The sequence below is a fragment of the Heterocephalus glaber genome, unplaced genomic scaffold, assembly GCF_053883595.1.
Source record: "Heterocephalus glaber isolate CG9 unplaced genomic scaffold, H.glaber_assembly_v1.0 deba00001497, whole genome shotgun sequence".
NCBI classification, from domain to species: domain Eukaryota; kingdom Metazoa; phylum Chordata; class Mammalia; order Rodentia; family Bathyergidae; genus Heterocephalus; species Heterocephalus glaber.
This window is the reverse complement of record NW_028258320.1, coordinates 59,002,954-59,017,473: the sequence shown is the minus strand read 5'-3', so window position 1 is coordinate 59,017,473 and position 14,520 is coordinate 59,002,954. Positions and strand designations below refer to the sequence as shown.

The 14,520-nt window shown below is 38.3% G+C and overlaps 1 protein-coding gene across 3 annotated transcripts in view; it reads left to right on the top strand.

Moving 5' to 3' along the window:
- The window catches only part of Fank1 (fibronectin type III and ankyrin repeat domains 1), a 179,567-nt gene that overhangs the window by 119,011 nt on the left and 46,036 nt on the right, over window positions 1–14,520 (top strand). For all 3 annotated transcript variants that reach the window (XM_021253288.2, XM_021253290.2, XM_087185169.1), the window contains exon 2: window positions 14,311–14,488. In XM_021253288.2, coding sequence (XP_021108947.1) covers window positions 14,311–14,488 — 178 coding nt within the window. The remainder of the gene's footprint in view (window positions 1–14,310; window positions 14,489–14,520) is intronic.

Here is a 14,520-nt window from a genome sequence, read left to right as displayed (position 1 = left end):
TCTGGATTATGCCCCCAGTAACCTGCATCTTGCAACTAGGTCCCACTTCCCAACAGCATATTCAGCTCTGCACTCATCAGTTCTTGAATCCACTAAGTACAGCACCCCTGTGACCCAACCACCCTCCAAAGCCCCACCTCTGAGCACATGAGTGTGTTGGGAGGACAGTCTAGATCCAAACCACAGGAGTAGTTTAGTTAAACTTTAAAGCTTGCATTTTCACCTATAACTTGTAAGCCATAGCTTTTTATTATGGGTTCCTGATGGACTTCAAAGCCACATTTCATGGCAATTTCTGAGTCGCTATGGAGACTGGATGGTGACAGGGTTAAACTATTTAGAAGTTCACATTTGTATTATCATTTGCAAATGGCACCAGCAACATAAAATTGTTTTGTCAGATTTACATAAGAACTTTCTTACAAAAATCCTTTACGGTGCACAACACACATGGAAATTCTTCCGTAACTGTCCTTTCAAGGTATGTGCTTCTTTTAGTTTTGTGGTTTTTGTATTTCATTTATTGGGAAACTGTTGAGACAAAAAAAACTTGGAAGAGCCTACCAGTTATTTAAAAGAACCATGAAAATGGAACATAATGCCTTGTTTACTTCTGATTAATAATTTTTAGAAAATATAAAATAAATTTTAAGCTTGAGTTTTTGATATAAGTTTATGTGATAGGTTATCAGACTTAAGTGAAAGTATATTTAAAAGATTTGACATTTGTAACCAGGAGGAGTTTTTAAGAGTTTTATATATTTAAGTAAAACACACAAAATTTGTCTTTGAATATATATTTGTGGACATGTATACATTTTATAAAAGTTGTACAAAACTTTTTTTATTTTTTAAAATTAGTTTCATTGGTACATTTTAGGTATACAATATAATGACATTCATCATTTGAAATCTGTACCTCTACATAATCTCTCTTGGTTCTTTTTTTTTTTTTTTTTTGCTTAAATTCTTTTATTGGTACATTTTAGGTATACAATATGTTTACATTTATCCTTGGGTGCTTATATCTCTACATGATGTATCTTGGTTCTTATTTTTTCGCCATTACCTGTGCACCTTTTCCCCCCTCCACCCTTCCCTATTTACAAAGACTTTATTTCTATTTTTTTCTTTTCTCGTAATTTTTCCTTTCCCTTCTTTCCTTTTGCCTTCCCCTTCCAGATTCCCTACCCCTTTGGACCTTCTCTTCGTATTTCAAATTATCAATTATTTGTTTTAATCCTTATTTACACTTTCATTTTCTCACACTAGAGAAACTATTCGGAATTTACACATGTGTGTCCTATTTATTTCACTTGAGAGTATCATCTCCATGTGCATCCATTTAGCTATAAATGTTTCTAGTTTCTCATTCTTTATGGCTGAGTAGTACACCATTTTATAAAAAACCAAGCTTTAGCTATTACGAACTGTGCCACCATAAACATGGATGCACATGTATCTCTGTGGTATGATTCTTTTAATTCTTTTGGGAAGCTACCCCAAAGGGAAAGATACCAAAAGGGGAATAGCTGGGTCAAATGGGACCTCTAGCCCTAGTTCTTTGAGGTATCTCCGCACTGATTTCTATAGTGGTCTGCACTCCCACCAACAATGGAGAAGGCTTCCTTTCTCCCTACACCCCCACCAGCATTTGTTATTGATTGATTTCATGGTAGCAGCCATTCTTTCTGGGGTGAGGTGGAATCTCAGCATTGTTTTCATTTGCATCTCTTGAATGACCAGTGATGCTGAACATTTTTTCATATGTTTATTTGCTGCTTTTACTTCTTTGAGAAGTGTCTGTTCATTGCAGATGCCCATTTTTGAATTGGGCCTTTAAATTTGGGGGTCTGATTTTTTTTCAGTTCTTTATATATTCTAGATAGTAGTCCTTTGTTTGAGGTAGAGCTGCTAAAATTTTTTTCCCTCATTGTAGGTTGTCTCTTAGCTCTGTTGGTGGTTTCTCTTGCAGTGCAGAGGCTTTTCAATAAGATGAGATCCCAGTTGTTGATTCTTTGTGCTAGTTCTCATGCTACTGAGGTTTTGTTCATAAAGTCTTTTCCTCTGCCAATGTCTTCAAGAGTTCTACCTAACTTATCTTCCAGCAAGTTTAGTGTTTCTGTCTTAATATTTAGATCTTTAATCCACTTCGATCTTAGTTTAGTGCATGGTGATAGGTATGGGTCTAGTTTTAATCTTTGGCAGGTTGAGATCCAGTTTTTCCAACACCATTTATTAAATAAGCTATCTTTCCTCCAATAAGGATGGTTGGCTCCTTTGTCAAAGATGAGGTGGCTGAGCATATCTGTAGTTGTTTCTGCATCTTCCAATCTATTCCACTGATCCTTGGGTCTGTTTCTTTACCAGTACCATGCTGTTTTTATCACAGTAGCTTTGTAGTATAGGTTCAAGTTGGGGATTGTAATACCCCTCACCATATCTCTGTTGCCTAAAATTACTTTTGCTATTCTAGGTCTCTTCTGGTTCCAAATGAATTTTTGGATTGTTTTCTCTAGTTCTGTGAAATATATTGTTGGAATTTCAATTGGCATTGCATTAAACCTAAAAGTTTTGGAAGTATGGCCATTTTCACTAAATTGGTTCTTCCTATCCAGGAACAAGGGATATCTTTGCATTTTCTTATATCCTGCTCAGTCTCCTTTTTCAGTGTACTATAGTTTTCAGTGTAGAGGTCTTTTGCTTCCTTTGTTAGATTGACTCCTAGATATTTCATTTTTTTGGATGCTATTATAAAAGGAATTGTTTCCCTAATTTCTCTCAGTGAATCTATTATTTGTATATAAAAAGGCTATTGTTTTTTGAGTGTTTACCTTATATCCAGCTACTCTACTGAATCTGTCAGTTAAGTCTAGAAGTCTTTTTGCAGAGTATTTTGGATCTTCTATGTAAAGTATCATATGATCAGCAAATAATGACAGTTTAACTTCTTCCTTTCCTATCTTTGTTCCTCTTATTTCTTTCTCTTTTCTAATTGCTGAGGCTAATGTTTTGAGAACAATATTAAACAGGAGTGGTGATAGTGGACATCCTTGTCTTGTTCCTGATTTTAGCATGAAAGTTTTCGGTTTTTGACCATTTAGTATGGTGTTGGCTGTTGGGTTTTCATAGACAGCCTTAATCAAGTTGAGATAAAGACCTATTCCCATTATCCATAGGGTTTTTATCATGAATGGGTGTTGGATTTTGTCGAATGCCTTTTCTGCATCTATTGAGTTGATCATATGATTTTTGCCCTTGACTCTGTTAATAATAATGTATTATATTTATTGATTTATGAATGTCAAACCATCCTTGCATCCCTGGGATAAATCCAACTTGGTCAGGGTGTGTGATCTTCTTGATGATCCTCTGTATTCTGTTTGCCAGTGTCTTTTTGGGGATTTTTGAATGTATGTTCATTAGGGAGATTGGCCTCTAGTTCTCTTTTTGTGTTGTGTCTTTCCATTGTTTTGGAATCAAAGTAATACTTGCTTCCAGGAATAAATTTGGAAGCTTTGCTTCCCTTTCAATTTCCTTGATGAGTTTAAAGAGTAATGGCAATAGTTCTTCTTTTAATGTCTTGTAGAATTCAGCAATGAAGCCATCAGGACCTGGGCTTGTCTTTGTTGGTAAATTTTTTATTACATTTTCAATTTCACTCATTGTAATTGGGGTGTTTAGAATTTCAATATCTTCTTCATTTAACTTTGGTAATTCATATGTATCTAGGAATCTATCCATTTCTTCTGTGTTTTCCATTTTATTAGAGTATAGGTTCGTGAAGTGTAGGTATTGATGATGCTTTGGATATCTGCTGGATCTGTTCTGACTTCACCTTTTTTATTCTTGATTACATGGATTTGAGCCTTTTCTTTCCTTTTTTTGATAAGATTGGCTAAGGGTTTATTGATTTTATTTATTCTTTCAAAAAACCAACTCTTTGATTCATTAATTTTTTGTATCATTCTCTTAGTCTCCATTGCATTGATTTCTGCTTTGATCTTTAAAATTTCCTCTCTTGTATGAGCTTTGGGTTTGTTATGCTCTTCTTTTTCTAGGAGCTTGAGGTTCAGCATTAGGCTATTTATTTGAGTTCTCTCTGTTTTCCTAATATGGGCATTCACTGCTATGTATTTCCCATGTAGAACTGCTTTAATTGTGTCCCATAGATTCCTGTATGTTGTACTGGCATTATCATTTACTTGTAGAAACTGTCTAATTTCTTCTTTAATTTCCTCTCTGACCCATTGGTTGTTCAGGAGGGTGTAATTTAATTTCCATGTGTTTGTGGGAGTTTTGCAGTTTCTTTTTTTTTTTTTGTATTAAATTATTTTATTGGTACATTGTAGGTATACAACACAATTACTTTTCTCATTGGGAATTGTACCTTTACATAATGCATCTTGGTTTGTATTTTTTCCCCATTCCTAGCCCTTCCTTCATGCCCTCCACCCTTCCCTATTTACAAAGACTTTATTTCCATTTTTTCCATTTCTAATCATTTTTTCTTTCCCTTCTTTCCCTTCCCCTGCCCCTCCCACTACCCCTACCCCTTTGGACCTTTTCTTCCTATTTTACATTATCGATTATTCATTCTAATCATTGGTACATTTTAGGTATACAATATAATGACATTCATCATTGGAAATTTGCACCTTTACATATTCTCTCTTGGTTCTTATTTTTTTCACCCTTGCCCAGCCCTCCCTTCAACCCCTCCAGTCCTCCCTATTTACAAAGATTTAGTTCCTATTTTTCCATTTTCTCATATTAATCCCATTCCCTTCTATCCTTTCCACTAGCCCTCCCACTTCCTTCCCCTTTGCCCCTTTTCTTCCTATTTCACATTACCTATTATACATTTAGTCCTTATTTACACTTTCAGTTTCTCACACCAGAGAAACTATTCTGTATTTACACATGTGTGTCCTATTTATTTCACTTAAGCGTATTGCCTCAATGTGCATCCACTTAGCTATAAGATTGCACTATGGTCTGATAATATACAGGGGGTAACTTCAGTTCTTTTACATTTACTTAGACATGTCCTGTGAGCTAGCATGTGGTCTATTTTGGAGAATGACCCGTGTGCAGCCAGAAAGAATGTATATTCTGATTTTGTGGGGTGGAACACTCTGTAAACATCTATTAAGTCCATTTGCTCAATAGCTTGGTTGAGTTCTAAAATTTCATTGTTAATTTTTCATCTAGGTGATCTGTCTAATTGTGATAATGGTGTATTGAGATCCCCCACTACAATTTTATTAAAGCTTATTTGGTTTTTCATGTCCATTAATATTTGTTTTGTATAGTTTGGGTATTTGTATTTGGTGCATATATATTTATGATTGTCATCTTCCTCTTGGACTTCACAAGGTTATAGTGAACCTCTTTGTCTCTCTTAATTAGTTTTGGTTTGAAATCTACTTTATTTGCAAATAAAATTGCTACCCCTGCTTTTTTCTGGGTTCCTGTGGCATGAAAAACTGTTTTCCATCCTTTTATTTTCAGTTTATGTATTTCTTTTTTGAGTTAGGTATGTTTCTTGTATGTGGCATATTGTTGGATTTTGCTTCTTAATCCATTCTGCCAGTCTATTTGTTTTGATTGGTGAATTGAGACCATTAACATTGATAGTTATAATTGATAGATATTGACTCATCCTTGTCGTGATGTTTTAATATTAGTGGCTCTTTTATTGCTTGTTTTTTCCCCCCTTTCCCTTCAGTTTCTTACCTTGCCTGGTGGCTTCCTTCTGTTGGGGCTCATGGAGTTGTGATCTTCATTTTCTTTTTCTAGGATATTGTTTAGGATTGTTTGGAGTGCTGGTTTGGTGTTCATGAAATTTCTTAGGTGTTCTTTGTCATGAAAGTATCTAATTTCCCCATTGATTTTGATAGATAATTTTGCAGGATACAACGGTCTAGGTTGGAAGTTATTTTGTTTTAGGGCTTGAAATACTCGACTACAGTCTCTTTGATTTGAGGGTTTGTGTTGAAAAATCTGCTGTGATTCTGATGGGCTTTCCTTTGTAGGTGATTTGTTACTTTTCTCTAATTGCCTATAGGATTTTGTTCTTCTGTTGCATTTCTGGAATCTTGATTATTATGTGTCTAGGTGTAGATTTTTTTTGATCATGTCTAGTTGTAGCTCTGTATGCCTCACTTGTCTGTATGTCCAATTCTCCACCTCTGTCTGGGAAGTTTTCTACTATTACTTCTGTGAACAGTTTTTTTAAAATGTCAATTGTATTTTCTCTTGCTTTTTCGTAGGCTCCTTTCAGTCTTACGTTATTTTTCCTTGCATCATCTAGCAGCTGCTGGATTGATTTCTCATTGTCCCTTACTATTTGTATGAAATTTCTATTTTCATGGTCCTTAACTGCCATCCTTTCTTCTATATCTGATATTCTATCTTCAGCTTCCCGTAATCTGCTATGCATGCTTTCAATGGAGTTTTTAATCTCCTGAATATCTGTTTGAATCTGGTATGTGGATTCCATTTCTTATGTTGGACAACCATGGTTTCAGTTTCTTTCTTATGCTGGGCATTCATGGCTTCCAGTATGTTTCTGAGCTCATCTATTTTTTTTTATCTGTTTCTGTTTTAGAGCCTCTAATTATGTCTTTCAATCTGTTTACCATCTCTGTAGTTATCTGGGAGATTATTTCTGCTTTGAATTTTTCTAGAGCCTCATTCACCTGTTTTGTTACTTCCTGTGCTATCAGTTCAGGGTGTCTAGGTGGTTGATTATTGGACTTTTCCACCTCATTTTCCCCAGTAATTGCCTTTTGTAGGGTGGAAGTCAGAGTTTGTGACTTGCTTAAATGTCTTCTCATTTTTGTTTTTGGTACTGTCAGTTATAAGTCAAAGAGTCTCAGTAAGCCAGTCACAGACCCATGAGATTCAGGCAGATTTCTGGCTGCAAGTCCCAAATTGAGCTCCCTGTCCTCCTGCTGTTTTGAACTCTGCAAGGTTCTATTGCAGGTTCCAGCTGTCTTTCCCCTGAAAATAGTCCAGGTTCAAATGGGAAGTGATGATCCCTCCAACTTACCAAGTATGGTGATCTGGTGTGCCCATATTGCAGATTCTCTTCACTTTTCCAGTGGGCTTCAGTTTTCATCAGGAAGCCTGGGAGAGGCCCTCTCTCTGTTGTTCACTTGTGCAACTTAGGACCATGGCCTTTATGTCCCCCTGTGCCTCTGTAGTGTGGAACCAGGTAGCTGCACAGCCAAGAGGCCCGAGGCAGGGGTTTGCGGGGGAGTTGGCTATTGTTACAGGCACCCACGTGGCCAAGCTGGCAGCTGGTGGATCTGGGGGCATGGGGGTGTCCTCATGGTCTCCTGGATGCAAGTTGGCAGGGCAAGCCAAATAGAGCAGGGCACAGCCACCCACATCTGACCACAAGTTCAAACTTTTCCAGTCTATTTCTTTTGATTGGTGAATTGAGACCATTAACATTGATGGTTATAACTGATACATATTCAGTTATCCTTGTCATGATTTTTTCTTTTTGTTGGATTCTCTCCCTTTACATTTAATTTCTTATTGTGCCTGGTGGATTCATTCTGCTGGGCTTCCTGGGGTTGTGATCACCATGTTCTTTTCCTCGGATATTGTCTAAAATTTTTTGGAGTGCTGGTTTGGTATTCACGAAGTTCCTAAGGTGTTCTTTTTCATGAAAGTATCTTATTTCTCCATCCATTTTGAAAGATAGTTTTGCAGGGTACATCAATGTGGGTTGGAGGTTATTTTCATTTAGGGCTCAGAATACGTCACTCTAAGCTCTTCTTGCCTTGAGGGTTTGTGTTGAGAAGTCTGGTGTGATTCTGATGGGCTTTCCTTTGTAGGTGATTTGTTTCTTTTCTTTAACTGCTTGTAGAATTCTGTTCTTCTGTTGGGTTTCTGGAATCTTAACTATTATAAGTCTATGTGTAGATTTTTTTTGATCAAGGCTAGCTGGAGTCCTATATGCCTCACTTTTCTCTATATGAAGTTCTTTTCCCCTATTTGGGAAGTTTTCTGCCATTATTTCTGTCAACAGTTTTTTATGTCATTTGCACTGTTCCTTGACTCCAATCTCTCTGATGTTGTTCTTCTTTGCATCATCTAGCAGCTGCTGGATTGATTTCATATGGTCCTTTACTATTTTAAAGCAATTTTTCTTTTCCTGGTCACTAATTGCAATCTTATCTTCTATATCTGAAATTCTGTCCTCACATTGGCTCATTCTGCTGCATTAGCTTTCAGTGGAGTTTTTTTATCTCCTGGATATCTATTTGTTAACTGTTTTATGGATCCATTTGTTTCCTATGTTGGGATTCCATCATGTTCCTCAGCTCCTCTATTTTTTTTATCTGTGTCCTCTCTAGATTTATTAATCATGTCTTGTACTATGGACACAGTCTCTTTTGTTATCTGAGCAATTATTTCTGATTTTAGTTTTTCCATATCCTCTTTCGTTGCCAGTTTAGGGAGTCCAGGTGGTTGAGTGTCCTATCATTTCCTCTTGTTTCCCGTTGGGGTTGCTTTAGGTGATCTGGAAGTTTGGTTTTGAGACTTGTTTATGTGTCTTCTCATTTCAACAGGTGGTGAGGGGAGGATGTGTGCTGCTGGTGCCTGTGTGGCTCACCTCAGCACTTGGGGCAGTGGTATGGCAGCCCAGAAGGTTTACCTCCACTGTGCTGGGCCCAGCTCTGCTCCTCTGCACTCAGGGTAGTGGTACGGCGGGCCTGAAGGTTCACCTCCTCTGCCAAAGTTGTACAAAACTTAAGAAAATAATTCCTAAAAGAGTATATCTATTGCTAAGAGATAAATAAAAGTTTGCAAACACTGTAGTATGAATAAATAAATAACAAAAGGATCAGCTTTTAAGCTTTAGAAATGTTGATTTTTGTTATTTTAGGAAGGATGTTACCTGTTTCACAACCAGTAGATTAAATCCTGGGACCTGGTAAACCAGGGATATACTCATAGTCACACATACCCCTCCTTGGTATTCTAGCTTTAGTATAAAACTTGTGAATCATCAAATTTATGAACACAGGAACTTTTTCAGGCTTGAAAGTAAAGTAAGTGTTCAGTCTACTTTCTTACCACTATGTGTCTTCTCTGTCTCAAGTGTAGTCTTTTCAGATGTGTCATGTACGGCTTCATTGTTTTACCCACATTCTTTAACCTATCCCTCTCTGGTCCCTGTGATTTTTTCTCCTCTACATTCCCTGTTAAGAAAAATGAAGTGCCTGGTTGGCCTCCTATGCATGCTCAGTGTCTGAAGATGGGCATTGCCCAACTTCTCTGTCCTCCACTTCTGGTTTCTGTGGGCTTCTCAGGATGCTTCCTTTCCAGGCACTGGGTTCCTACCACTCAGAAGCCCCTACCCCAGTGCTGTGAGGAAGCTGCTTGTACACCTGCCACCCATGGAGAATAGCCCTTACCTCATTTAAACACTTATCTGGCTTCACTTTCCTCTGCTTTTTGGGCCAAAGTTTTTGATGATTTAAAAATTTCACTGGGGTTAAATCTGACTTAAAATGGTTTGAGGAGATCTGGAGAATGAGCCACTAAACAGTAGACTTTTCATCCCACATCTGCATTTTATGCCTGTACTCTTATGAGGCAGTAGGGTGCAGAGTCATAAGGGACTCCTGAGCTTACCTCTGGGTGAGCTCGGACAAGTTACTTAGCCTCTCTCTGCCTCAGATTGTTTGTAATGAAGATAATAAAAATGATCCTTATACTGTATAGAGCTAGTGAATTTAAATCTGGCAAAGGTTAAATGAATAAAAGTGAAGTGTCCACAACAGTCCCTGGCACAAACTGTCACATAAATGCTGCTGCTGCTGCCTTTTTCCCAGTGGCTGGGTGTGTGACCTGGCACTTCTTCAGCTCTCACTAAAGCTTAGCTGTCTGCTCCATTGGTGTAGTGATATTTACACTTTGGCCAGTGACCTATTAATGTGTCTCCTGTTTAGGATCCTGAAATAAACATCCCAAATAGTGTGTATATTAGCAGGTTATGACAAAAATTCCAGCATTTTTTTTTTATCAAAAGCACCAACTTTATGGGTATAAAAGTATGAGTTAAAACACACTTGTTAAATTACTGTAGGTTGGATAAGAAAGAAAGTAAAGAAAAAAAGGAATTTATATTTGTTGACTATTTCTTGGCTACCTAAGAATAATTAGCTCTTACCTGACTATCCTGGTCTGGTCTGGCATTAATAGCTTTCTGTGAGAGGCACTTCTTGCAGAAGTGGACATTTGCATCTTGCTGAGTTTGTCCTGAAGTACAAGGTGATGGAGGATGTTGATGATGGTCAGTGTCCTGAGCATTGGTGTTCCTGGGAGAGCAGAGCATGGCGAGGGATAAGACCCCTGGTAGCTCCCTGTGCCTCCCACAAGCCTTCACTCACACTGGGTGCTCTCTCAGGCCACAGTACCACTGTGTTTGAACCACTCCTTAAAATACTACAAAGGGTAAGTGCAAATAAATCAACTTTCCAGGTCTTACACCTAGCCCACCTGAGCTCTGTACTAGGTCTGAAGGGGTGGTGACTAGCAAGCAGTAGGGGTTCCCGACTCCATTGTGAGTGGCAGCTGCAAGTGTGCCCATGGCCAGGTTTGGTGGTGGTGGTAGACCCGGGGTAGCTGGGGCCAAACTTGCAGAGCAAGATTTCTTTGTTATTTCCATGTATCGCTGTAAGTAAAGGGTAAAATATGAGAAGCTCTTTATGTACCCAGGAATATCATCTCTTCACTCCTTCAATAAATTTATGAGAAACCATTTGGTTTGTCCCTTTTGAGATTTGCTATTAATTAATTAATTTTTTTGCTATTAATTTAGAATGTCTTGCCCATCCTGGTTTCTAATGGGATTCTAGGCCAGATGTATTTGGAATTGAAATACTGTGTCAGTTAGCTTCTAGTTAAGTTGGAAGTAATTTGTAATAGTTACTGTTTCAGTGTAGATCTACAGTGTTGCCCCAAAGCCTTATGTGTTCAGAGGTGGGGCTGTTAGAAGGTGATTGGATCATGGGCTTGCTATAGCTGACTGGAGGTGGGCCACTGGGAACATGACTTGGAAGGGTCTATCTCCCTCCCCAGCTCCTCCCTTCATTTTGTGCATACTGGCCGCTATGACATGAGCAGCTTTCTTCCAGGCCCTTCATTACACCATTTGTGTCTGAGCCTGACAACCATAGACTGAAATGTCTATAACTGTGAGACAAAATAAACCTCTCCTCCTTACAGAAGTGTCAGGTATTATGTCTTAGTGATGATAAAGTAACTAAGACAGTTACCAATTGGTCTTTGGTTTCAGAGATTTTTGAAAACAAAGTGAGTGACTCCACAATGGTGCTGTGTGTGACCATGTGAGTCATTGCAGGAATGCTGGGATCAAATGAAATGACTTTTACTGAAGGGTCCCTGTCTGGCTAATGGCTCCTCCCAGCAAGTGTTGATTTGCTCTGTTTTGCAAACTGGCATCAGTTTCTCTAAGAAAACTAAATGTGCAATAGGAGTAAGGTAAATCATTTATTTTTATCAGTTTTTCAAAAATTAATATTTCAACCCTACCAAAATTATTGTAGATAAGAATTCATCCCAAAGTCATACCATATAGGTTTCTAATGTGAACATTTTGCCTTATATGTCTTAAGTTTTTTTTTCATAAAAACATAAAACCTTATGAGTAGAGGAGTGGTGAGACACCCTTCCCACTTATCATGTCTCTGTTCCTTCACTTACATCTCTATGAGGGTGATTCTTTCTGCAGTCTCATCATTTTAATTTTGACTACATTTCTGTTCATGTATTATTCATAAACAATATAGTGTTGCTGTGTTTGTTTAGATAAACAGCATAATAATGTAGGGTTTCCTTTTGCAAACAGTTTTTCCCTCAATCATTTTGAGATTTATCTAAGTCGATGCACATACAATTACTTCCTTTTAGCTCCAGGATAGGATTTCATTGCGTGAAATGGACCATCATTTATTTAGATACTTTATACATGTTATTTGATTATCCTAAAACACTTTGAGGAAAGTATTTTTTGACTGTTTCAGAACACAGATTCAAACTCATGTTTATGCAATCCCATCGTGCTTTCTATGAATATTTGGAAAATAAATTTAGGAAACATGAGCTTGGAGGCTGCCCCCAGAGAATCTCTGTGATCTCAGGGCAAAGGAAATTGTTGGTTGTGTGCCCTACTGGCCTGGGGCAGGTGAGGCTGGGGCAGCCCAGTCTTCTCCATGGGGGTACTACAGCTCAGGAGGGTGCTGGGGTCTTCAGAGAGCAGCTTGCCAGCTGTGTGGAACATCAGCTCAAGGGAAATACAAAATTCTTTAAAAATGATTAATGTGGTAAATCAATGATATATTTGAGGTCCAAAAAGCAGTTGAGATACAGGGACAGGTTTTAGAAGGAGTGAAGGACACTTGAGGACTCCGCCGTCAAGAAGCCTAAAATGTAGCAGGGGAGACAAAACTATCACAAAACAGAACAATCACACCCTAAGCAACTTGGCATAAATTGTACTTTTTGTCTTTATGAAAATAGGATGGTGTATGTTTTTCTCTGTACCTTGATTTCTCATTTGGCACTACCTTATAGAAATCCTCTCAAAGTATTTACCATAGGACCAATTTTAACAGCTGTAAAACTGTAAAGCATTATATGTTATGGACACATCATAATTTATTTGCACTTTCCTTTATTAATGGGTTATGGGTTAATGATTTTGTTTTTTCGGTAATCTGCTAAAGACTGTAGTAGTTAATGTCCTTGTGTATGTGTCCCTGTGTGCTCTGGTTCTCCGATTTCTAGGGGAGAGATTGCTGGGAATGTGATGACTGGATAGAAGGGTGTGTGTATTTGTAATTTTAATAGATACTGCCATATTGCTTCCTTTTTTCTTTGCATATCTACCTACCTTGCCTGCCTCTCTTCCCTCCCTCCTTCCTTCTACTGGAGATTAAACCTAGGGCCTTCACACTGAGCTACATCTCCAGCCCTTTTTTATTTTGGTTTCTTTTGGTACCGGGGACTGAACACTGGACCTTGTGCTTTCAAGGCAGGCGGCGGAACCTCTGAGCTAAATCCCTGGCCTGTCTCCAGCCCTTTTTAATTTTTACAGGGTTTCACTATGTTACTGACTTACCCATGCTGGGCTCCATGGAATCTTCCTGCCTCCACCTCCCAGAGTGCTGGGATTATAGGTGTGTGTTACCATGCCCAATTTGCTAAAAAAGGCTATGATTTGTATCCCCACAATCAGTGCATGAAAGTATCTTCTACCTGTGTTGTCACTTCTAATAGTAATGATATTAAAAGTGAGAGACTGGATATAAATTTATAGCTCATTACTACTAATGTCTGTAACACTGGAATGTGAATATTTTTCATATACAGTGGACCTTCGAGTTACAACTGACCTGACATATGAACAACTTGGGTTATAACTGAAATTTTAGTTTTAACTTATGAACAAAGTCTTGAGTTATGACCCAAATGCTGGCCGTTTGTGCTTCCAGATGGTCTCAGATACAGATTTAACCCTTAAAAAGTTTTGAAAGGAAATTACAACTTCCTTTCCTGTATGAGGTTAATTGAGAAATCCTGGGCCGATGTCTCTCTAAAGACACTGAGATCTGCCTGTATACAGGAGAGAGATTTTGAAGGCTGTGTAGAGGAGCCCGAGCCTTCAGCTAACCAACTTGGGTTACAACCAGCCCTCGAGAATGAGGAGTTCATAAGTTAGGGGTCCAGTGTATCATGTTGGCTATTTGTTTCTGCTCTTTTGTGTCCTACTATTTTACTTGGTTTGTGATTAGCCTTTGATTTTCTTTTCTCGGTTATTTTGTAAGAGCTGCTGGTATAGAATAGATGTCAGTACTTGTCATCTGTTTCATAAATATTTGGACAAGATGCAGTGTCTGTTTGTTGGCTTTATCTACTAGCCAGTCCACTGAAGCACAATAGTGACAAACTAAGTGAGCTTCACAATCTGAAAGAGCAACCTGCTTGGTTTGATACATTACTCAGGATTTTGAAGGGTCTGTGAGTGACGTCTGATGTTGATGGGACGTTGCAATACACCTGTGGAAGGGAGCAGGCGCTCACTACACCAGCTAGACTTGTATCCCTTCAGCTTTTTGGGTGTTCAGTACTCATTCCTATGTGTACAATGTGGGAAACAGTTGGAACACTGAGCAGCTAGAGTCTTTGTCTGATCAGCTTGGTTCTCTTCCTTATGGAAATGGGGGTCCTGTAACCATGATTTTTTTGGTTTTTTTTTAGAAATCATACCATCCTCAAAGCCTCATCCACCTGTTGTGGGCAAAGTGACTCATCACAGCATTGAATTATACTGGGATCTGGAAAAGAAAGGGGAACGGCGAGGACCTCAGGAGCGCTGGCTTAGGTTCTCAATTGAAGAAGAAGACCCCAAAATGCACACTTATGGTATCATTTATACGTAGGTGCAAAGTTGAATTGGTTACCATTTTT